Raw genomic sequence first — 23,838 nt, 5'->3', positions numbered from 1 at the left:
CTGAAAGTCAAGGAATACAGTCTTGTATCATTGTTACAAATTTGTGTTGGGGAGGGATGGAGTTGAACCAGAGAAAGGCAAATTACATAATGAAGAAGATTGTTTGCTGAAGGATCAGTGATTTTTTTTTTTTCCTTCCCTTCCCTTGGTGTCAATATTTGGCAGAATGTCAAAGTTGGAGGCCCGGGGCGTGCCCCCAAGTCCTTCCCCTTGCATAGCCCCCAGGCAAGGCAGGAAATGTCCCAGCAAAATCCCTCCTGTGATGAAGTGCAAAAGGACATGCTGTTCCTGAGGCCTGGTGACTGGGCTGGAGGAGGGACACCTTGGGAAGACAGCAGGGTCTCTCACGCTGGGAAAGCCCCCATCCTGCAAAGGTGAATCTGGTGCAGCCAGAATCACTGATAGTAGATGCTGAAGGCGTGAAGGATGTACAGGAAGGTCGTGAGAAAGGCGAAGAACTATATGAGAGGAAGAAGAGGAAGAGTCAGCTGTCAGAGTCAAACCCCATCTCCTCCCAGTGCTCTCCCAGCCTCAAAGGAGAGGAAAAGCCTCAGCTTTTCACAGGATCCAGCCACATCAGGTTGGCTGTGAACTGGTGGTTTTAGAAGCCAACGTTATCTGCAAAAGGTGAGGAGCTGCAGCTCTGCCCAGTGTGACACCTGTGGGTGGCTCTGTTGTGGCTTTAGCACGTACTGCTGCCTCTGCCAGGGGGAGCTGTGTGTTCTGCAGCCTGCAGGCTGCTCTGCACTCACCGAAGCAGCACTGTTGAGTTGGTAGTTGAGCAGCGCATTGGTGCTGAACTCAGAGTTGATGGTCGCGTTGGCCTGCAGGACAGCGGCGCTCATGTACAAAATGGCCGTGGCACCATGGTACAAACTGTCCTGCGAAACAAGGTAGGATTCACTCTGTCAGTGCCCCAGAGGGGGATAGGTGCCTGGACAGGGCTGGGACCAAGCCCTTCCAGGCAGTGGTTTCACAGCAGAGCTCTCCTGGACTTCTCAGTTGGGGCAAAAAGAAGAAAGGCCTGGTGGGTCACCAGCCATGGTGGTCTTGCACCCACACTGCCACTGCCAACATCTGCCCGTGTTCCATCCCCTCCTTACCAGTACTTTCCAGTTCTCGCTGTTCTTGTGGAAGCCGAGAAGGTAGCTTAAGAGGAGCAGCAGGGAGATGAGGCAGGAGGTGAGGGATACATACATCACCCATCCCTGCAGCAATGGCAAGGAGACCGAGGTAGCAGCCACGAGGATCCAAACCCAGGTCCCACAGAGCTGCCAGGAACAAGCAGGCACCTCTGATGAGTGTGAGATGAGGAAAAGCTCTTTTCCTCCCCAATTCCCTCCCGGGCTGGCCACAGCAGCCAGCAGAACTCCTGCATCTTTCCCAGAACATCCCAGCGTGACAACAAGCAATGTGGCACTGTCTTTCCCTGAACACTCACGGGAAATGAGTGTTCACACAGAAGGGAAGGGTTTGCTGCTGCCTTGCACACAAGGAAATGTCTCACCCCGAGGGATTCAGTGGACAAGCCAGAAAATGTGGTTTTATCTCAGAAAAGTGCCTCAACCCAGCCCTGCCCCACTTGTGAATCTCCAGGGCTTGGAATCTCAGCACGAGGAAGTCTCCTCTCAGCTCCAAGCACCAGCCTGGAGCAAGTTGCTTGCTTTGGATCCCCCCCAAAATATTTAGTGAGCACAGAAAGCACTCAGGGTTATTGGGATGAGCCCATGGTGCCCTGTGCCATCCCTGCTGCGGTGGGTGAAGCCCCTGTAATTGCAGCGGGGAGCTGAGCCTGCTGCCATGGGCAGGGATTGTGCCTGTGGAGCACGGCATGTGGGGGTTGCCAGCCCAGTGCTCCATGACAAAGTACACCAGCTGCTATCTTGGCCAGTCCCACTGGATGCCCTCTGGACCCAGAAGCAGTTAAGAGAATCATGGAATCACATATTACAAGACACCCAATTTTTCTTCAGCCTCTGGAAGTACTTGATACAGAGAGCAAAATTCCCTCGATTTTTCAAGCCATTTCGACATGCTAACAAGAGCTGCTCGTCTGCCCCGGACCAGCCAGCAGCTCTCCAGCCTCTCCCAGCCCCACGGCAGCCAATAACCCTCACACAGGCTGCAATGGAGCTGAGTGTACCTTGTCCTCAAGCTAAAAACCCCGTCAGGAATATTTTGTGCATGCAGCACAAGCTCAAAGACAAGATGTCACTTCCCAGCAATGACGCCTTCAGGATGGTTTCGAGGAATTTTAGCCAGGAGCGGGTACCGGCAGGCAGCGGAGCGAGGCATACTCACGATCTCCGGCAGGATGAAGGCGTAGGGGATGGTTTTGAAGACGGCGGGTCCGGAGGGCAGGGCGGGCTGCGTGGAGGCTGCAGAGGGACCCACCGAGGCCATCTCTCCGCTGACACCGCTCCGCTGGGCTCCGCTGGCGTCCGCCTGCCCCGTGCCGCTCCCGTGCGGGATTTAAGGGACACGCCCGCGGGACGTAAGCACAGGAACCGGCCCGGGCTGGCACCGCGCCGCCGGCCCGGCCCGACCAGCCCCTGGCATCGCCGGAGGCTGCGCTGCTTTGTGCATCCCATTGCCAGCCGGCATGCGACAGAGAGAAAGGACAGTGGGACCCCGGCCACACCATGCACCAATGCAAGGTCATTAGCTGGAGGGGAAAGCAAAAAAACTTCCTACACCTTGCCAGTACAGAAATATTTCCTGCAAACAGTTGTCCTTGGCACGTTTCCAAGCCTGAAATATTTTTCCTTCCACTGTTGTTGCCTCCTCCCCTTTCTGTTCAGGTTTCTGCTCCGTGATCACGTCAGACTCCTCCACACCCTCCAGGTACATCCAACCTTCAGAAACTAGCAGGTAGATTTTACAAACACACTACGAGGGTTTGGCAATATGCTCCCAAGTGCCCAGTAAGGTTTGAAGGAGAGCTAAAGAAATTTCTGCCTCCTGGCAAATGTGTTTTGGATTCGGGAAGCACGTGCTGGCTCATCCAGTGCACTCTACCTGGCCCCAGAAGTCCCAGATAAGGGGTGGGATGAAAGGCTGGTGGCCTGCTGGCCCAGATAGGACAGAATGACCCCATTAACTCAGGCAACAGGCAGCAGGAGGACACCATCCCAGTGAGATATCTGCTAGGTGAGACAGGTGATGCCCCAGGAACTCAGCTTCTGTGCCAAGCTCTTGCACAACAGAGAGCAAAGCTCAAATCCATGGCTCTTGCCTGAGCCCTTTCTAGGCTGGGGAAATGTTCTGTGGTATTTCTGGAGGCTCCAGTTCACAGATACTCCAGTGGTAGCTGGTCTTGGGCTCCATGCACTGGAGGCTTTAAAAAATCTTGTTTTAAGTCTTGCCAGACAAAACTGAGCCTGGCCTGGGCTTAAATCCCTGTGTGACTGTGGCAATGTCCCCATTGCCCTGCAGGAAGCATCCAGATGCTCCAGCACCAAAGAGAAAGTGGATTAATCACTTCCCTCTGGGAGTGGGCAGCACACAGAGCCTGTGGCCACAAGGTGCTCAGGGGTCAGCAGAGCAAATAATCCTGGGGAAATACAGCACTCCCAGGATTCCCACCAGCTGCTATTTCTGTTGGGTCAGGCACATTCCTGGGAGTAATCCAGCCTTCTCTTGAGTGGGGGAGAACATGCAAACAGTCTAAAAATGGAGCAACCTGCTGGCCATTGGTTGGGCAAGAGAGGATTCTCCCCCTAAGCCAGCTGCCTTTGCTCAGCAGCATTCTTAAAGATCCCTGCTTTTCCCCTTCCCTGCTCCCAGGCTGCTGGGGGAGTGGGACCAAGAGCCTTTCGTTCACCCTGATTAAAACAACCCCTGGAAATTAATTGGAAGCTGCGTAAGAGGAGAAAATATGACATTGGCTACAACAGGTGGTAACAGGCAACCAGAGCCTTGTTTAATGCTGCAAAGTTAAAAATTTAAAGTACAATTTCTAGTGGATAAACAGATAGAATAATTTTAATCTCTCTCAAAATCTTAATTGTACTAAAAATATGCATTACAATCTTACACAATCTCTTTGGTAAGAATTAAATTTTATTGTTACCATGTCCTTCGGAGAGCCTGAATTGTTCATTCTCTTGGGTTGTTTTTCCTCACTTCTCCTAAGAAATCATAGGCCAGCTCTGAGATGTCAAAGGCTCTGTGGGTGTTCTCTGATGAGAGCAGGTACTCCAGCGTGCCATCCTTCTCTCGGCTCCTTTTCAGGAAGTCGTGGATCACCTTCCAGCGGGACAATTCCACCTCTTCCTCAGCCCATTTGTAGCTGGGGAGGAAGGTGGAGCACAGCAGAGGGAACACAGAGTCGTGGTACACCAGGACAAACGCAGACTTCAGGAATTCTTGATCTCTCTGCAGAGAAGAGTGTTTGAAAATACTCCAGTGCAAACACGTGGTGTTCGCCAACTTTTTCAAAGTAACATACAAGGGAAAAACCCCAAACAACTCACTCACAGTTCCCAGGAAAACAAAGAGATTTGACCTTCCTAAACACACATCTGTTTATCGGATAAGCCTCCAGCATACTGACAAACCTGAACTCTTCCAGCCTTCCCACAAACTACAGGCACTGAGAGCCCTTTGCTGTGGGGTATTTTTATTTCTTAAAAGCAGTGCCACATCCTCCTTGGCCTGGAAGCCCAAACTCCTCTCATTTCCCTGCTGTTCTGGGTGAAGCATGGCACTGATCCCACTCCTTGGAGCCAGAGGTGATGCTGCCCCAGGCACTGCTGTCGCCCTCTTTATGCATGGTGTGACTTGTGTGCTTCCCCAGCGAAGATCAGCTTAGAAAATCCAGGGACAAAGGATCAGCCTGAACAATTCTCATACACTTGGGAAAGATCCAAATCTAGAGTGTCCCAGCCCCAGGAGAGCATTTCACAGCTCAGCCCCAGAGAACCACGCCAGGGGGAAGCATTCAGCAGACAGCAATCCTCCCCTGGGAGTGGCACATGCCAGTCAGGTAGAACTGGATGGTTCTGGGATCCCTGGGAGTTGCCAATTCCGCGATCAGATCTGCTTTCCTTTTGGATGAATGGCCCTGAAAAAGCTGCTCTGACTCAGCGGTTGTTTATTCTTCATAAACCCGGAGCCATCCTTGTGCATCAATTCAGGACCGTGTACAGGAAATTAAATACCCCATTGCTGCTCCCAGGAAATCCAGCTCTGACAGCCAAGGGCTTTCTCACTCAGTTCCCTGCAACTGCTCTCTGTCTGAGGGACAGGACGTAGGACAAGGTGTGGGTGAGCCCGGGGACAACCACATCAGTTCTCCAGCTGTGTATGTGCCAAAACATGGGATTACGACTGTCTGGGGCAGGGAGATCTGAAGAATTTTGGGTCCTTTTCCCAGGTATATTGTGTGAGGACTGAAGCTCACGGTTTGGAGGAGGGAAGATAATTTTGTGGGCATACACAGCCTCTTTTGTATCCATGGAAAGCTTTTACTAGCTGACTTGGAAGCACATCATGACAGGGAGTCACACCCTGGGTACCAACCTGTACCTCAACAACACTGAAATAAAAAGTTACAAGTCAGTTTTCCTCCTGCTCCTGGTTTATTGTTATAAATCTTGGTCAGAAATGTTAAGAACTGCATTTACACACCACTATTTTCTAAACAGATGTACAGTGAGAGGAAAAGCTAAGCAGCAATTGCACTGGCAGGGAGCAGCTAGTTGGAATTACCCTGAATATATGGAAAGAAAAACCTGCAGTTACCTTCTCAATTCTCTTCAATGTTCTTTCTTTGTCTGCCCAGGCACTCTAAAATGAGATGTAAAATCAGACCAAGGCTGTGGAAAGCTTTGTCCTCTCCCAGGACAAAAAAAAAGCTCAGATTTTGCTTGAAAAATCTGACAAGGTAACATACCCGAAGTGCGTCCATCAGGTCTGGCTGATCCAGGAGTTGAGGAAAAGTTGCTAAAACAGGATTACAGATTAAGTCTGTAACAGAAAACAAATACATTCAAGGCTTAAGAAGAATCAGCATGGTTCTCAAAGTATTGGCACATGCAGGTATTCAGCACATCCCCTCCTGTCAGATTATTCCAAAGGGAAAATGAGCTGTAACAGTTTTCCAGAGCAGGGAAGGTAGGAGAACTCCCTAAAACCTGTCGTGACTACAGCCAGTTCTCAGTGGCTGAGAGACAGTTCAACTAGGAGACACACAAACCTCAGTGCTGTGTATTTGGAAAGCCAGCAAACATGAGCCCTTCCCAATTTACCTGCCAGGGGTGCTCGCCCTCATTTCTGCACCTGCCTTTATTATACACAGCTGCAATCGTGCTGCTTGCTTTGGATGTTATGGATGAACACACCTGGATTCCACCTCAGCCTGGCGTGTGTGATGCGGCATTTTAGGAGAACCAGGGACCAAGTGCACAGTCAATTTTCCCAATGCAGCGCATATCCCACTGCACAGGTGTCCTGGTTCTTTTCTGGGTCACTTTCATGAGAAATCACTCTGCTCCTGTCATTATTTTAATTGATGAGACTGTGGATAAGATTCCAAGTGACAGAGAGCAGGATTCTGGCTGAAGTGTTTTCCTTATCGTGTGATTTCAAATATTGAATGTACATTTGTTTCTTCACCTTGAAGCTGATGGGAAGTAAACATGAAGCATTTACTAATGCCAAAACATTTCAGGGAAGAGCCAGGATTGATGACTTCTTGGAAATAGAACAGACATTTTGTCTATTCCTAAAGTGATGGTGGATTTTGAAATAACAGAAATCTTCTTTAGTTGCACAGCTACCAGAACAGCTTCTGGGATAAAGCCTTTCAATCACTTCAAATTAAGTTTGAATCCAAAGGGATGCAATTTAACTCCAGGAGAGCTCATAAGCCTGATCTGCTGTCTTAAATTTTGAAGACCAAATCAGGTAAGTGTGGCAGTTCTCACCTATATAAATTCATATGTAGTACAGTTAAGAAATGTAATTTTTTCTTATTTCAAGTTTGTTTTAAAAATGGAGAAGACTATAAACTATCATTAGTTTTGTTGAATAATCAGGGCAAGACACTGAGTTCCAAAACCAGACTTCTCCAACTTCTGTCTCTCCCTACTGTCAGTAAGTAAATAATAATTAAAAAATAAAAATAGAGAGGATAACTTAGCCTGAGTGCCAGAAACATCTCTTACCAAAGGGAGACTCTGGAGAGAGTCATTCCCTGGATGAACCTGATCTTCCTGCAGTGCTCACCTGTGCTTTGCATGCTCATCCTGTCCTTCAGGAAGGCATCTCCAAGGATTTGCCGATAAAACACCAGGAGATGGATGTAGCACATGCCCCCAATGAATGTTTCAGGGAGAAAACTGTTGGGAAAGTAAGGGACAGCAGTTGAGATGTTTACTGCAAACACTGCAGGTTTCACTAGGCTATCTGGAATACTTTTTCATTTTATGCAAGCACAAGGACTCACTTCAGGATGTCTTTTGAGTGCACACTTGATGACTTCACTTTCACCAGAAGCACAGGCTGTTTCCTGAGGTTCATAAACTGCTGGAAAACCCCAGAGCCTGCTACAGGAATAAACACGGCAGATTCAAGCAGTCAGTTTGAAACAACAACAATAATTCTATTACAAAAATGGGCATTTCTGTGGGTTGAGAACTCTTTGGAGTTTAATTAGCCTGGCACCACCCAGCTCCCAACAGCCAAGGCAAAAGCAGATAACTAATGAAATACCTGCAAAAACAGAACACACTATAAACCCAAACCAGGCTGAAGGAGATACAGCATGAATCACATTATTATGTTTATACTATGTTGCATTAAAAAGAAACCACACCTCTCCTTGATATTGATGGGTCAACCTCAACTCCTCTCTCATAGGGAGTTCCACCACTCAGGACCAGCTCATACATCCTGTCAATAAAGACAAATTTGAAGCCTGTGTGACACTGGGAATTCGACTAATTTTGGAATTTAATTATACTGGGAGGTCGATAACTTTAAAAGCTGTTAGCAACATTGTTTCTTTTCCACAGCCCAAATATTTTTCTTGTATGGAATTTAGCAATTGTTTTACTAAAATAGTTTTGAGGAATCATCACTTCAATTATTTAAATCTTCCATATTTACAATTTGTTAAAGAATAATGTAACCCCAGTTCTTCCAAGAGTAAGTCACTGCTGAAATAAGCATGAAATTTAAGTTGTAATACCATGCTTACTTCATGAAATAGTAGAACAATATTTTTAAAATGAGACTTAGAAGAGATTTAGAGACTTCTACAACAGTAGAGGTGTCCTGTGGGTACTTTTCTGTGCTGTAACCCAGATAAATTCAGAATACTATACACAATATATATATGTCAACCAATATTTGGTAAAAACCAAGTCTTGAAAGTCTGAGCTGCAACGAATTATTTCTGTCAATAAACAGAAAGTTTTCCTACATTTAATAAAATAAAAATGTATACACTTTATTATTCTTTCACATGACTGGACCCACTAATCATAAATCAGCTGCAAAATACAATTCACACACCAAGACCAGTGAGAGATTCATTCACAACAGCTCCTACCTGACTCCAGGTCTTGGGAACCAATCTCCCAGTTTTCACATGTGAAAGGGATAAAGCAGCAAAGGAGAGCCAGAATCATAAAGGACTGGTCTGGATGTCCCTTGCCCCAGGAGTGTGTAAATGTGATAGATGAGCTTTACTTTTAGTGCAAAACAGATGCATGTACGTGGAAATACAGAGAGAACAGGAAAAGGCAGCAAACTGACTTGGAAGGAATAGGAGTCCCACTGGAAGTGAAAAGCTTCAGAAAGGCCCAGCCACAGCTCAGCTCTCCTTTTTCACCTGCTGACTAGAAAAAAAGAGAAATGTAAATTATTTGAGCAGCTGACTCAGAGTGAGTGACTGAACCATAATTAGTAACAGTAACCACATCAAAACTGTTGTGGTTATGTCCCTTTTCCTCTTTCATCCTTGGGTATTTAAAAATCACAACCTGTCTTCTCTGAGGGTAGTTATTCTGGCTTTACCATCTACTGTCTTACTACCTGTTGTGCTTTCCAGCAGCATATCCCAGATGGACAGGCTCTATCTGGGTAAACTGGAGCTGGAAACCACTGTCCATGCTGCTGAAATAGTTAAAACTTTAGTTTTCAAACTCTACAGGACATTAAATCACAGAGATGGAAAACTGCAGGAGTGAAGAGAGAACTAATCCATTGTGGTCCCATGGCATGGGATCTTTGGAATAAGTTACTTCACTGGTGGCACAGGGACACTCATGTCCACGAATCAGAGGGGCTTTTCTTCTCAGTCAGGGATATTCTCCCATCAGAGAATCCCAGAGTGGTTGGGTTGGAAGCAATTTTAAGGATCATCTCGTTCTACCCACTGCCATGGGCAGGAACACCTTCCACTATCCCAGGTAGCTCCAAGCCTCATCCAGCCTGGCCTTGGACACTTCCAGGGATCCAGGGACAGCCACAGCTACTCTGGGCACCCTGTGCCAGGGCCTTCGCACCCTCACAGAGAAGAATTCCTTCCCAATATCCCACCTAGCCCTGCCCTCTGGCAGTGAGGAATTCATTCCCCCTTGTCCTATCACTACATGACCTTATGAAAAGTCTGTCTCTATCCTTTCTGTAGGCTGCTTCCAGGTAATCCTATTCTCTAATCCTGTTCTCTAATGAGGGATATTCTCTGGTCCTATTCTCTAACTTGGGACAGCTGGTTCCCTTTATAAACCTGCACTTGGAGCAATTTCCACTGCACCTCCCCACACTCACATTGTACTTGTACGTGATGCCAAGCTCAAACAATATCCCAATGTCTGAAGAGAGGGAGTTGGACCTGACAAAAGAGTCACCATCAAGCAAGCTGGGTAAGATGCCCATCACCTGATACAGAGAGAGGGAGGGGAAAAAATGAAGTTACTGGACCTATTAAAAAAAAATTTGATTTTTAAATGCCATCAAGCACAGCCTTCACTCAAGACAAGATCTCAGACCCAATCCCACTGAATATAAAAATGAGGAGAGCCAATTCCAGTCCAAACCTTGCTCCCCTTATTGTTTTTCCATGGAGCACAGCTGTGCCACCAAGGTACACTTTAGTAATACTGAAGGAAGAAGCTGTAAACAGCCAGTGGCTATGTCACCTACCCTTGGAGAAAAGGTCCAAGCTTGAGGATTTGTAGGCAGCCACATAGCTCTCACTGTGTGGATGTTACTCAGCACCTAAATTGGGGGGAAAAAAGTTGAGGCAAGTTTTTTCTGGAAAGTCCTGCTCCCTTCAGAAAATGCAGGGTTATCCCAGACGGCTCCAACACTGCACACAACAAAAACAACTGGGAGAAAACTGCTGGATAAGCAGGGTTATGTTTTTATAAAAAGCTGCTCTGCACACTCACAGAGGAGCAGAGGATCAAGGAATCTGACCCAGGCCCAACACAGAAAATCCCTGGAAACACTCATCACCAGGAACACAAAGGAGGTACAATGGCAGGTGGGGGACCTGAAATTAAGGACTTGGAGAAATGGAACTGTCACCCCAGCCCCTCCCAGGGCCACCCAGCACAGCCCTGAGCCCCCGGGGGCTGAGTTCGACTGTCACCCTGAGCCAGGAGTGGCTCCCTGGCTCACCTCACACTGCTCAGGGGTATTTTGGGGCTGATTTACTATGAGGGGGAGAAACCAAAGGCAGAAAAAAGGAGGGATCAAGTGTTTTGTGGAGTAGCAAGGGTGGGAAGCAGGGCTGAGTGTGCTTGCCTGGCCATGCCCTAAGGCCATCAATGCAGTCTGGCCTGTTTTATCATTCAGTTCTATTCCTCTGGGCCAGTGGGCTCAAACCAGATTCGAGTGGGCTCAAAGCAGATTCGTGTGAGCATAAATGAAGCAGCTTGGGAGGCAGGTTGTGTGTATGTCTCTGAGAGAGACAGCTGGAGAGCTGTCAGAAGCAGAACCTGAAGGATCCTGGAAGTTGCAAATCTCCTCCTGTCCTTTTTTTTGGGAAGCGTGCACGATCCTTACCCGGGTGCCGTTGAAGAGACAGAGCCGGACATGCCGACTGAGGACCCGCACACCAGTTCCAGGGAGAGGGATCATCTTGCAGCTGCATAAAGTGACAATCAGGGACACTCTAGTGGGTCTAGGATGGATCTGAAATACAACAGAAGGAGGGTTAAACCTACAGGGCACATGGTCTCAATTTGTGTTTATGGACTGTCCTGGTTTGAAAGACAGGTGTTTGCTAAGGAAAGCAGAAGCTTCCCTTTGGACTGAAAAATGTGATCCTTCCGATTATTATGATTTTGAAATTAAGGGAGCTCTCAGGCAAAGATATGGGGGTAGAAATAACAGTTCTTTACTAGTATATCTAACAAGACAAACAAGAACAACAACAGCTATGAAATTACCCACAAACAGAACAGTAACTCAGTCCCAGTGTTTTTTGGCTGCAGGCACCTTTTCCCTGAGCTGCAGTTCCCGGTGCTGGGGGCGGGCGGGTCCCGCAGAGCCGCAGGAGGGCTGGGGGTGATGGCAGCGCTGTCCCAGGGGGAGAGAGAGATGGAGAGAGAGCTCTCCGCTCATGGTGTCGGTCCTGGTGCTCAGCAGAGTGCTGGATGGTGGTAGTTCACAGCGAGAAGGCAGCAGGGCAGGGTCCGATAGCAGTGAGGATGGTTTCTGGCGCTGAGGTGGCAGGGATGGGGCCAAGGCAGCGATCGTCCTCGTCCGAACTCCGCGGGGGAAATGGGCCAAGCCAGAGCCTTCTGCTTCCTCTTCTGGCTGTTTGAATCTCGCAGGGTTTCCCTCCTCTCTCTCCCCTCCCCCTTGCCACCAGGGCCCAGTCAACAGGTATCTTAGCATGACAATGGGGAAAATTCCACAGGGGGAAAAGGGAGAGAATCAACCCCCAACATGGACTGAGGTGATTCTCCCAGCCACAAACCCAGGGCAGTGGTAGCAGCAGGATTTCTTCACAAACCATTAGCTCTGCCCCAAGGGTGTTGTCTCCAGTGGGACAGACAGAAGGTCCCAGCAGAAGAAATATTCCAGAAATGGTGCAAGTTAAGACATAATTATCAGCCAACAGGAAAGAAGGCAAATTAGGTTGGTGTCCCCCTTAGCAGCAATACTCACAGTATTTCTCTCAGAATTCCACACCAAGTCTTTAAAAGCCAGCTGGGATGGGGTAAGCTCAGGTTGCAAATAGTAACTTGCTCGAAACTCTTCACCTACAACAACAGTAAATTTAAAAGCTCTTCATTTTTCAAGTGATCTTTATTGTGCCAAAAAGGACAATACCCGAAATTCATACCCAGCTGAATATTTGACTACACAAAACTATGGAATTGTCTGCCATGAGCACTGTTTACTACTTGTGAGTGTTTGATATTTCATCCCAAAAGCACAATAACTTAATTTTAAAAAGTGATTAAACAGCTTTAAAAAGAAAGACTAACAAAACATGAGATATCTTAATATACTTGGTGAAGAGACTACAAAAGACCTTTGAGATAAAGGGAAGATTAAAATAAATTTTAAAAAAAGTCATAATTTTCTACAAAGTCAACAGGAACGAACTTCCAAAGAGTAAACTCTTTAAAATCATGAGGAAATTTGTCAGGATTTCACACTGATAAATTAAAATTTAAGGGGAAAAGAACCCCTTTAGACATTATTTGATGGGTCAAATATAGCCAGTTAACCAATTAATTACAATTAATGAATACGGATTGGTGTCCAACAGGCTGGTGACCAGGATAGAGAAAGCCACTACAGCCACCTGAGAATCCTGCCAGGTGAAATCCTTACCTTCCTGCAAGAGCTGGAAAAGCATGGATGGGCGGAATCCTGCAGGAACTGCCCCTGTGGTGGTCAGCACCTCCACAGTGTCATTCTAGTAAAACCAAAGAAAAAAGGATATTACTGTTCCTGCTATTTAACAGCTGATTTCATCCTAATTTACAGCTCTGTTTAGAACCAGAAACTTGGGATATCAGTCACCTCCTCTGAAGCACTTCTTGGGCGTTTCTTGCTACCAAAAGCTCCCAAAACAGAGATGTTAATTAGGAACAGTGGTCTGTGATATGAGACACAGTGTTTGGGAAAGGGCACAGCTTGTCTACAAAATAATGAAGATTATGGAAGGTAAAGCTGCAGTATAAGAGGGGCACCCACCTCTGCAATGGCTCGGACAGCACTCCAGTGGGAATCTGCTCTGGAAGAAAATAGAGGGATTTCTAGGAAGTCCTGACATGAACAAAACTCTAATTTCTAAATATTGCTCTGTTTTCAAACAGCAGCAGCTTGATAACCATATCTGAGACATTCCATTTACCTTTTTTTAATTTCAATTCCATCTGCTGTTTCATCCACCACTTCTGTGTGTTCTTCTGACTCCTCCTGGCTTTCTTCCTCTTCTTTAAGAACCTGGAATTCACATTTAAAATGGCAAAGTGCTTAATTTCTTCCTGGTTCTGTTCTTAAAAATACCTTTTTCGACCACAGTCCATGTTGATGTAAGTTTAGAATAAATTAAGTAAGTTTAGAAAAAGAGATTTTCTCTCTGTGATGCAGAAAACGGTCCCACATTTATATGGACTCCCATTTCAGATAAATTATGAAAACCCCAAATAAATCCAGAGCAGCTTGGAGTCTTCAGAGTTGACCTTTAGTGACAAAGATTCTGACTTTTATATTCAAGAAACTTCTCCGCCACAACTTCACAAGGCACAGAAATGCTGCTTTCGATGGATATCTCCATCCTCATGGTTAAAAACTTGGGAGTTATTTCAAAATAACTGGCTTTATATCCAAACAAGACATTGCACTGGGACCCATTTTGTGCAGATATATGATCATTAATCTGTATAAAAGAGCAGAAGTGAGATTAAGACAGCACACCAACCGCAAGGTAGGTCCTGGGAATGAGGCCTCTCTCCCCCTTGGCATTTTCAGCTACCCACCAGCCATCTGCCCTCTTGTCGTGTATGAGCAGGATTTCACCTTTCTTTGGCATTGGAGGAAGAGACAGAGACAAAAAACCCCAAATATTTAAATTAAAAAGGACCCAACTCCAGTTTCTCCCCAAATCCCACAGCTGGCTGAATCCCAAAAGCACAGGATTTCCTTATAGTTATTGCTTAACTCTGAGTGATCTGCAGTAAAAACCTTTTACAGAGATGTATTTACCACAAATGTGAGATCCCCTTCCTGCTGGGCATCAAAGTTTCCAACAGCAACACATTCTCTAACATTTGGATCATCCAACAACTTCTCCTCATCATCTTCTTCTTCTTCTTCTTCAGTGTCTTCCTCCTCACTTTCTTCATCTTCACTCTCCTCCTCTTCAATTTCCTCTTCTGCAAGAGGACCTTTCTGGTATGACTCATCCCTACTCAAAACAAACCAAACTATTTCTAAGTATCATTTCCACCAAACTTTTTGAAATGCTGTCAAGCCTCTGCAAGGACATTATTCAGATACAGCATTTTCATTCCTGTGTTTTGCTCTCTGTCCTGAAGAAACTCCTCAAAACTTTATATTCCAGACATTATCCAGCACCCTGAGAAAATCCCAGCAAGTCATAAATGATTTCTCTCCTGAGCACTTTTTTTATCCTTCTGTTATTTTCCAGCTAATTAAGGGGGTGAGATAATGATTTTTCTCAAGGTCTGTTCCAGCCATCCTTTAAAAAAACAGGTTGCATTTTGTATGTTTAAGCTACTCACTCTGCATAATTCTTTGTCAAATTATCCTGATCCAGGACAAGAAGGAGTTTCTGCAGCTGCTGGGAGAGTTTTAGCAAAAGCTTTTCTTCGTCTTCCTTCCTCTGTCTGTAATTCCCCACGGGCGCGGGCTCGTCAGCCTGACAGAGGACCCAACAAATGTCCCAAAGAATCAAAGCTCCCCAATAAATTGCTCAAAGAATCAAAGTTCCTCTATAAATTAAGTTTTCCAGACATGCCTAACAAGCTTTCCCCTTTCTGGGGTTGCTGTCACTCCCTCTTTAGTGAAAATTTTCTTATCCTTTCACTCTGCCAAAGTGAAATTAAGTTTTCACCTGGTCCTTGGACAAAATAAAGTATTAAAGGGAATTTTTAAATTATATAAATGGATATTAAAAAATATAAATTGGAGAGATGGCAAGCAGGGACTGTGCAGTGCTGGGCACTGCTCTTGTCCTGAGGCATCTAAAATAGAGCATCTAAAATAGAACATTGATTTTCTTTAAACACTTTCTATGGTGAATTTTGGAAAAACTACAAATTAATCTCCATACTTACTTTTTTCAAAGCATGAAGAGCGTTTGAATTCTCCTCCACCAATCTCTTCAGCTGTGTACATCTGCATTGAAAGCAAGACAGGCAGATGATATTTTCTTAAAATTCTGACCCAGACCACACCCTCTGACTGAAAGGTGTCATTTTATGTGCAGGTTGAGAATTGCAAGTCCCAAAAAGCAGCATTTGAACAGAATCCCAGAATAGCTGGGATTGGAATGGACCTCTGGAGCTCATCCAGTCCAACCCCACTGCTCAGGCAGGATCACCCAGAACAGGTGACATAGGAATGCATCCATGTAGGTTTGGGATGTCTCCAGAGAGGGAAATCTCCACACCCTCCCATGGCAGCTCTTCTAGTTCTCTGCCACCCTCATGTTGAAGTGCATTTGTATTTTAATTTTTGGCCATTGCTTTTCATCCTATTGCTGGGCACCATCAGAAAGACCCTGGGACCATCCCCTTGGCATCTGCCTTGGAGATATTTATATGGATTGGTGAAGTCTTCCCTTCTCCAGACTGTTCTCAGCCCTAGAGGGCTGGGAAAGAGCCAACCTGGAAAACAGGAGATCAAAGGGGCTGGGAGAAAGATGTACAATTAGAAGAGGAAAGGCACAGAGTGAACGAACCCTACTGAGGGTACGAGAGGGGAGGGTGAGGGCAGGGCCCGGGCGGTAAGACTGAGGGATGGGGTTCGGGATGGGGGTCGGGATGGGTTTCGAGATCCCCCTCACCTCAACCAAAGCTCCTCCCGCTGTCCGGGGATCGCAGCCGCGCTCTCCGCCCGCAGCGCCTCCACCTGCAACAGGGCACGGAGGCTGTCAGGGGCCGGGAGGGAGAGACAACCCCGGCCCCGGCACGGCCCCGATACCTGTTCCAGCAGCTCTCGGCTCCGGCGCTGCACCCTCTGCAGCGGCCCCCGCGCCCTTCGCTCCGACATGGTCACCGTGCAACGGGACAGCCCCGGCGCCGCCGGATGACGAGCCCGGGGCGGGGCCGAAGGGCTCCGTCCTCCCATGCCGGCCTCGGCAGTGCGCAGCTCCCAAACCTACCTCGCACCGAGCAGCCCCGGCGGCACCGAGCTGAGGTTTTGTCACCCCTGGGATGGAATCACAGATTAGGTGAGGATGGAAGCACCTTTGGACACCATCCAGTCTGATGGCAGGACCGCTAATTCTGGGACAGAGCACCAAGACCTGGGGCTCTGGGTAGTGCTTTTTCTCCCCCATAGATTTTAGAGCTCCATAATACACCTTGCAATGAATGCCCCAGTACTCCTCCTCCTAGGATTCCCTAGCAATGGGAAGAAGGAATTTGCTGCAGCTGCTTTCAGAATTCCTTATCCAAAGTGCCAGGAGGAGTTCGTACTCCTTTATTTCACTTGTTCATTCAGCCAGCAGACGCATGAGTTCTTTCACCGCTTAATTGTCCCCAGCACAGCCATAGTGGGACTTGTTACATGTGCCCCTAAGGCACGTTTTCACATTTATTCCAGAAATAAACACCCAGGAGCACCGTCGATGACTTTTGCTAGTTTATTGTGTTGGCAGCGCTTCTCAGAAAGGGCAGAGCAGCAGGCTTAGAGTTGGACAAGTGCAGACAACCCTTATGGAAATCCCAGAATCATGGAATCTCTGAGGTTAAAAAAGACCTCTGAGATCATCGAGTGCAACCCATGACCAATCCCCACCTTGTCACCCTACCCAGAGCACTGAGTGCCACATCCAGCTGTTCCTTGGACACCTCCAGGGATGGAGACTCCAAACCTCCCCAGGCAGTCCATTCCAGGTTTGGGATCATTGCTTGCATATCCTTGGTTCCTTGTTAGGTTTGTCTGACACAGTTTGGGATTTTGCTTTGTGAAGGGCAGAAGTCCTGCTATTCCAACGATGCTGTCCTCTCTGGCAGTGCTCTTTTTCCTTTTCTATGATACATCAACCCCACTGATTCATCAGGCTGAGAACAAGGGAGAAGCAAATGAGAATGTTTGATTTTTTAATTTCTGTATCTTTCCTAGGTTCGCTATTACTCAAATTACACAATGCCACAAATTCAAACCTTTCAGCTTTCATCAGCAATATACCTATCTCTGGTATAGCTGGATATATATCTGGTATATATCTGGAAATATACCTATCTCTAATTGTCAGAACTGGAAGTGGCAGCATGGGAGCTGCATTTCATTTATTCACTACCATTCTAAAATTAAACCTGAAAATCATAGAAAACAAAATCATCTGCACTTAAGATTTTAAAAGTTGTGTGAAACTCTCAAATCAGCCATCATACAAGTGATCAACAAAAACTCTAAAACATTGAATGAAATTTAAATTATACCTTGAAATGCTCCATTATCATGGTGATTTTGTTGTATTCCCTGCATCAAAAGCAGTATTTAACATAATTATTTCTAGTGGTGTTAAAATCTTGAGCTTGGTAATAACCTGAACAAAAAATTCAAAATAATTCAATAAAAATTATATAACCTAAAATATTTTAGACAATAACGAACAGCAATAACGAAATACAGAACTCTTGCATTTAAAATCAGTTTGAGTTCCAAATTTTCTGCTAGCTTCTATAATAATGAGTCCAATTCATTAGTTCAGAAGCTGCAGGTCCCAAATGTGGATTATTTAGTTATGCCAAATATTCTCCCCAATGCCCCGCCATCTAGAAAGAAGAAAAGGGAAAAGAAGGAAGACCAATTCATTCTGACATGAACAAGGGCTGCCTATCCCAACACACTTCCAGGCAAAACACCATTTCTGCCACACTAACAAAAAATCCACTTGATATTGTCTCAACTCAATGGTAAATATTTAAATCTATTAATTTATTATTTAAATTACTATTCATTGTATCAAGAATCACAGGGACATGAGGCTCGGAATTCTCAGCAGCTGCTCAGCTTGGTTACTTCAAGGACTTTCCTACCCAGGAAACTGAGAAGTGCAGAAGAGAACCATAAGGCCTACACATAGGCTTTTAAAATATGTAAAATTATAAAATATGTTTGTGTACCTTAGGAAGTCACAGCAGCTGGTTCCACAGCATTTCTGAGCTTGTTTTTGGTACTTTTACAGAAAGCTTTCATTCCATGGAAGTAGTTTTCTCCTTACCCAGCACCTGTTAGAGGCCAGGCAGTGACTGACATGGTTGCTGCAGCTGTATGATGGTCCAGGTGAACAGCGGGAGCTTTTCTCCTATTTTTGAAATTCTTTCTTTTTCTAGTACAGTTTCTTCTTACTCTGCATTTAAGTAATGTCCTTGACTTTGGTAGCAGTATCCATAAGGCAGTGTAGTGTGGATTGGGAATAAGTGTCCAGTCATAAAGGTAGTGAACAGGTTTAGTGCAAGCCATAAAATGTTCTGAAGATTTGTGGAACAGGTTGTTTTAGCCTGTGTTTAGTAATTACAGGGCATGCCTGAGCTACTTAAGGGCCAGCTATTAGCTCCTTGGCCAAGAGTCCTTTTCATGTTCTGGCAGTTTGCATAGATCTCTCCAGATTTATAACTGCTGGACATGTCTCCAAAACCTCTCCACATCGTATTTTGATCCAACTAACAGACAATCAATGCTGGCTGCCCATGTGAATGTACATCTTGCTTTCTTTAGGAAACAGCTGTTAAAAAAAAAAAAAGAGACTAAAAATATCCAGTGTTTTGCTTCCTTTTCTGGAACGCAAGATAGCAGCACAAATGGAAGGGAACTCTAAATCAGCAAAAGCACTGCTTGTGATCAAAGTGCTGGTGAGCAGACAGAACCAACCACAGAAGATTGTCTGTCTTTTTTCCATACCCAGCCTTCCCACAGAGAGCTGCAAAGAGACAACAAGAAACCCTACAAATCTAAAAAATGTAGCTTGATTCAGACTTTGTTATTCCATGTTTTCCTTGCAAATAAAAAAGCTACCATTTGGACTACTCCTTTTCCCAACAAAAACAGCATTACACCTATTCCAATTTCACTAAAAAGTAACATTACCAAACATTACAAATATTCTTTTTAAATAGTTACATCTGACAAAAAATATTATAATTAGAAAACTCCATGTTGAGGATACAGATTTACAGGAGCATCACAGAATTGCTAAAACCAGTGAAAAAACCAAAGTATTCTCAAGTATGGTGATGTTTGAACACACCTGTCCAGAGTTTTTTGATTGATAAGCTGGTCTCCCACTATGAGGGGATCCAAGTTCTGTTGTCATATTAGGTCCTTCACCTCTTCATTGGGCAAATCTATTCAATAATTGAAGTCCCCACACCAAAAAATAGAGTAATGGGAAAAGAGCATCCTTCCCTGTAAAACAGCAGCACACACTGGACTTAAAAACAACCAAGTGACAAACGTAATCCTTCCAGGTTCACAAATTCAGTTTTTAGCTGTGAAATGTCTACAAGAATATCAATCTGAAGGTTCTGCTCAGAAAGTGTAGTGAGTCACTTCTTGTGCTGGGATACACTGCAGGCACCTGGATAAATGTCCTTCCCTAAAAATTAATACCCATGTCAATGTTCTTGCCCACTTCCCTGACTTGTTTCTACCAAGCTGAGGAAGCCGGACCTGAAGGAAGTTTGAAAGCCTCTCTCTTCTTGGATTCTCTACTTAGTGATAGCTGATTTTAATCTGCAGAGCACTGTCCTTGGAATTCTGATTGGTAGGTTATGTCATAGCAAATGTTCATACTCGGCTGGAAGTAGTCACTGAGTATTGTTCTCAGTAACCTGAATCAGAAAACTGCTTACTCTTTCTCTGTCTGCTACATGGGCAGAGTTTTCCATTGAATATTTAGCAGTGGCATTTTTCTTTAATTCCCTCTATTTTATTTCCATATAATTCCCTAAGTTCTTTAGGTACAGATGCTTTTCTTAAAGGTTGGAAGATCGCCGTCTTAAGCGGACAATAGAAAAAGCCCACGAGTCCCCTAGGTCTGGTTTGTTTCTTCTCTTTTTCTGTTTGCTGTTCCCACCAGGTATCTGTTCTTTTTAATGCCTATTTAAAGGAGTACAGTTATTGGTGCTTGGGGAAGATGTGTGAAGTGCTACTTCTCCAGCTTGCTGGTTATGTCACAGAGTCCAGCCACAAGATTCCAGTCTGTAGCTGTACATTGAAAGTATTTGTAGAAATCATAGACCAAGTTAATTAAATACTACTGTCCCTTGGGGAAGATTCCCCATGTTTGTAAAATCTGTGTGAACAGATAGAAAAATGGTCAGCTCAAGTACGTATCGATTTAAATCCAGAACAGCATCACTATAAACTGTCAAAAACTTCTGGGTTTTGATGACAGTGCTACCACTTTTTAAGTGACAAAAATTGACAATACTGACCTCAAAACTGTTAGACATTTTTCCAAATATTTGAATAAATACTGGAGATTAAGTAACATGTTTAGCCTTATACCTGATCATAGTTTTTACCTGTATGTAGAATGGATAATACATGCACAGCTTAGTAAAATACATTTTAGCATTCAAACTCATTCATTTTCAGAACTGAAGTTCTGAAAGCCTTAGTGAACTGCACCTCCTGGAATATCCATGTAGAGAAATTTGTGGTTGAAATGGTGTCTTGGTTTGAAAGACAGGTGTTTGCTAAGGAAAGCAGAAGCTTCCCTTTGGACTGAAAAAAAACGTGATTCTTCCGATTATTATGATTTTGGAATTAAGAGAGCTCTCAGGCAAAGATATGGGGGTAGGAATAACAGTTCTTTACTAGTATATCTAACACGACAAACAAGAACAACAACAGCTATGAAATTACCCACAAACAGAACAGTAACTCAGTCCCAGTGTTTTTTGGCTGCAGGCACCTTTTCCCTGAGCTGCAGTTCCCGGTGCTGGGGGCGGGCGGGTCCCGCAGAGCCGCAGGAGGGCTGGGGGTGATGGCAGCGCTGTCCCAGGGGGAGAGAGAGATGGAGATAGAGAGCCCTCCGCTCACGGTGTGGGTCCCAGTGCTCAGCAGAGTGCTGGATGGTGGTAGTTCACAGCGAGAAGACAGCCGGGCAGGGTCCGATAGTGGTTTCCCGACGCTGGGATGGCGGAGATGGAGGAGAGGCGGCGATCGTCCTTCTCGTCCGAACTCCGCGGTGGAAATGTGCCGAGGCCCAGCCTTCCGCTTCCTCTTCTGGCTGTTTGAATCCCGCGGGGCTTACTTCTTCCCTCCCGTCCCCTCCCCCTTGTCACCAGGGCCCAGTCAACAGGTATCTTAGCATGACAATGGGGAAAATTCCACAGAGGGAAAAGGGAAAGAAACCAACCCCCAACATTATCCACCCCGAATTTTCCCCTACCATCATGCCAAATCAAATTAAAATCTTCAAATTATAGACATACATGTAGTTACAGATACAGGCACAGTATTGTAGGTAGTTCACCCTAAAACAAGGTCTCCTTGGGGTATGCATCGGGTCTTTCCATCCCTTTGCATCACCCACCAGGTACACCCTGGCCCTTGAGCAAAAACCACCCCCTGAATTGGATTGTCTTTGCTGGAGGCAGGGTTCACCCAAACAGTTTTTCCTAGCATACCTCTCATGTGCACCACTGGAACCTTGTCCCCATCTGGTGTTCTCAAGGGCTCAGACTGGGCAGGGTCTGCTCGATTAGTGGAACCTTGGGTGTTCACTAACCATGTGGCCTTTGGTAGATTAATCTCCCAGTTTTTGAAAGTCCCCCCACCCAGTGCCTTCAAGGTGGTTTTAAGCAGCCCATTGCACCGTTCCACTTTCCCAGCCGCTGGTGCGTGATAAGGAATGTGGTACACCCACTCGATGCCGTGTTCTCTGGCCCAGGTGTTTATGAGGCTGTTCTTGAAATGAGTCCCATTGTCTGACTCAATTCTCGCAGGGGTACCATGTCTCCAAAGGACTTGTTTTTCCAGGCCCAGGATGGTGTTGCAGGCAGTGGCATGAGGCACAGGGTAGGTCTCCAACCATCCAGTGGTGGCTTCCACCATGGTCAGCACGTAGCACTTGCCTTGGCGTGTCTGAGGCAGTGTGATGTAGTCAATCTGCCAGGCCTCCCCATACTTATATTTGGACCACCGCCCCCCATACCAGAGGGGCTTCACTCGCTTGGCTTGCTTGATGGCAGCACACGTCTCACAGTCATGGATAACCTGGGAAATACTGTCCATGGTGAGATCCACCCCTCGGTCTCGTGCCCACTTATAGGTAGCATCTCTGCCTTGGTGACCTGAGGCATTGTGGGCCCATTGAGCCAGGAACAACTCTCCCTTGTGTTGCCAGTCTAAGTCTATCTGTGACACCTCTATCCTTGCAGCCTGATCTACTTGCTTATTGTGTTGGTGCTCCTCATTAGCCCGACTCTTGGGGACATGGGCATCTACATGACGGACTTTTACGGGTAGCTTCTCTACCCGACTGGCAATGTCTTTCCACTCATCAGCAGCCCAGATTGGTTTTCCCCTACGTTGCCAGTTAACTTTTTTCCATCTTTCCAGCCAACCCCACAGAGCATTGGCTACCATCCATGAATCAGTGTAAAGATAAAGCTTTGGCCACTTCTCTCTTTCAGCAATGCCCAGGGCCAGCTGAACGGCTTTGAGTTCAGCAAGTTGACTTGATCCACCTTCTCCTTCAGTAGCTTGTGCAACCTGTCGTGTGGGGCTCCATACGGCTGCTTTCCACTTGCGGTTCATCCCCACGATGCGACAGGAACCGTCAGTGAAAAGAGCGTAGTGAGTTTCATCTGCTGGCAGTTGGTTGTATGGCGGGGCTTCATCAGCCCGGGTCACTTGTTCTTGCTCCTCTTCATCGGCAAGACCAAAATTTGCACCTTCTGGCCAGTTTGTAATTATTTCCAAAATCCCAGGGCGATTTGGGTTTCCGATACGGGCGCGCTGTGTGATGAGGGCGATCCACTTGCTCCATGTGGCATCGGTGGCGTGGTGGGTAGAGGGGACCTTCCCTTTAAACATCCACCCCAGCACTGGTAGTCGGGGTGCCAGGAGGAGCTGTGCTTCTGTGCCAATCACCACTGAGGCAGCTTGAACTCCTTCATAAGCAGCCAAGATCTCCTTCTCTGTTGGGGTGTAGTTGGCTTCAGACCCTCTGTAACTTCGGCTCCAGAATCCCAGAGGTCGGCCTCGGGTCTCACCAGGTACTTTCTGCCAAAGGTTCCAGGACAAGCCCTTGTTCCCGGCTGCAGAGTAGAGCACATTCTTCACCTCTGGTCCCGTCCTGACTGGGCCGAGGGCTACAGCATGAGCGATCTCCTGCTTGATCTGGGCAAAGGCTTGCTGCTGCTCAGGGCCCCAGTGGAATTCGTTCTTCTTCCGGGTGACCAGGTAGAGAGGGCTCACGATCTGGCTGTACTCAGGAATGTGCATTCTCCAAAAGCCTATGGCACCTAGGAAAGCTTGTGTTTCCTTCCTGTTGGTTGGTGGAGACATCGCGGTGATCTTATTGATGACCTCAGTGGGGATTTGGCGCCGCCCGTCTTGCCACTTTACTCCCAGGAACTGGATCTCTCGGGCAGGACCTTTGACTTTGCTCCTCTTGATGGCAAAACCGGCTCCCAGCAGAATCTG

At 46.2% G+C, this 23,838-nt stretch overlaps 2 protein-coding genes across 6 annotated transcripts; both read right to left on the bottom strand.

Annotated features, from left to right (window-relative positions):
• Positions 1-55: 55 nt before the first annotated feature.
• On the bottom strand, positions 56-2,413 carry MALL (mal, T cell differentiation protein like). Of its 2 annotated transcripts, XM_062490569.1 has the most exons (4): positions 2,302-2,413; positions 1,104-1,271; positions 753-881; positions 56-458 (listed from the first exon to the last, which is right to left on the bottom strand). In XM_062490569.1, exons 1-4 carry the CDS (start codon positions 2,401-2,403, stop codon positions 396-398), a joined length of 462 nt encoding a protein of 153 aa, XP_062346553.1. In that variant the 5' UTR covers positions 2,404-2,413; the 3' UTR covers positions 56-395. The 2 variants fall into 2 exon arrangements, with proteins under 2 accessions (XP_062346553.1, XP_062346554.1); XM_062490570.1 differs by lacking the exon at positions 753-881.
• A 66-nt stretch (positions 2,414-2,479) lies between these two features.
• On the bottom strand, positions 2,480-16,242 carry NPHP1 (nephrocystin 1). 4 transcript variants are annotated; one of them, XM_062489397.1, is made up of 21 exons: positions 16,150-16,242; positions 16,013-16,077; positions 15,282-15,342; positions 14,727-14,863; positions 14,188-14,389; positions 13,904-14,005; positions 13,334-13,425; positions 13,174-13,213; positions 12,808-12,892; positions 12,133-12,227; positions 11,023-11,151; positions 10,156-10,230; positions 9,781-9,891; positions 8,764-8,846; positions 7,820-7,896; positions 7,451-7,550; positions 7,231-7,343; positions 5,897-5,970; positions 5,746-5,790; positions 4,073-4,377; positions 2,480-2,665 (listed from the first exon to the last, which is right to left on the bottom strand). In XM_062489397.1, exons 1-20 carry the CDS (start codon positions 16,216-16,218, stop codon positions 4,099-4,101), a joined length of 2,034 nt encoding a protein of 677 aa, XP_062345381.1. In that variant the 5' UTR covers positions 16,219-16,242; the 3' UTR covers positions 2,480-2,665; positions 4,073-4,098. The 4 variants fall into 4 exon arrangements, with proteins under 4 accessions (XP_062345381.1, XP_062345380.1, XP_062345382.1 ...); XM_062489396.1 differs by lacking the exon at positions 2,480-2,665 and having other exon boundaries at positions 3,896-4,377; XM_062489398.1 differs by lacking the exon at positions 2,480-2,665 and having other exon boundaries at positions 3,896-4,377; positions 7,451-7,547.
• Positions 16,243-23,838: the final 7,596 nt, after the last annotated feature.

The sequence above is a fragment of the Cinclus cinclus genome, chromosome 3, assembly GCF_963662255.1.
Source record: "Cinclus cinclus chromosome 3, bCinCin1.1, whole genome shotgun sequence".
Taxonomy (NCBI): domain Eukaryota; kingdom Metazoa; phylum Chordata; class Aves; order Passeriformes; family Cinclidae; genus Cinclus; species Cinclus cinclus.
This window is presented reverse-complemented; position numbering and strand designations above follow the sequence as displayed.

Bases quoted from the DNA above. Each gene is read 5' to 3' on its own strand.
- NPHP1 (XM_062489397.1), bottom strand. From the start codon at position 16,218: ATGTCGGAGCGAAGGGCGCGGGGGCCGCTGCAGAGGGTGCAGCGCCGG. The intron at 10,231-11,022 runs GTAAGGATCGTG...CCCCCAATTTAG, and splicing joins GTCTCTTCAACGGCACCCGG to GTGCTGAGTAACATCCACAC. The intron at 7,344-7,450 runs GTGAGTCCTTGT...CTTTCCCAACAG, and splicing joins CACTCAAAAGACATCCTGAA to TTTTCTCCCTGAAACATTCA.
- MALL (XM_062490569.1), bottom strand. From the start codon at position 2,403: ATGGCCTCGGTGGGTCCCTCTGCAGCCTCCACGCAGCCCGCCCTGCCC. The intron at 882-1,103 runs GTAAGGAGGGGA...CTTGTTTCGCAG, and splicing joins GCGAGAACTGGAAAGTACTG to GACAGTTTGTACCATGGTGC. The intron at 459-752 runs GTGAGTGCAGAG...CCTCTCATATAG, and splicing joins AACTCAACAGTGCTGCTTCG to TTCTTCGCCTTTCTCACGAC.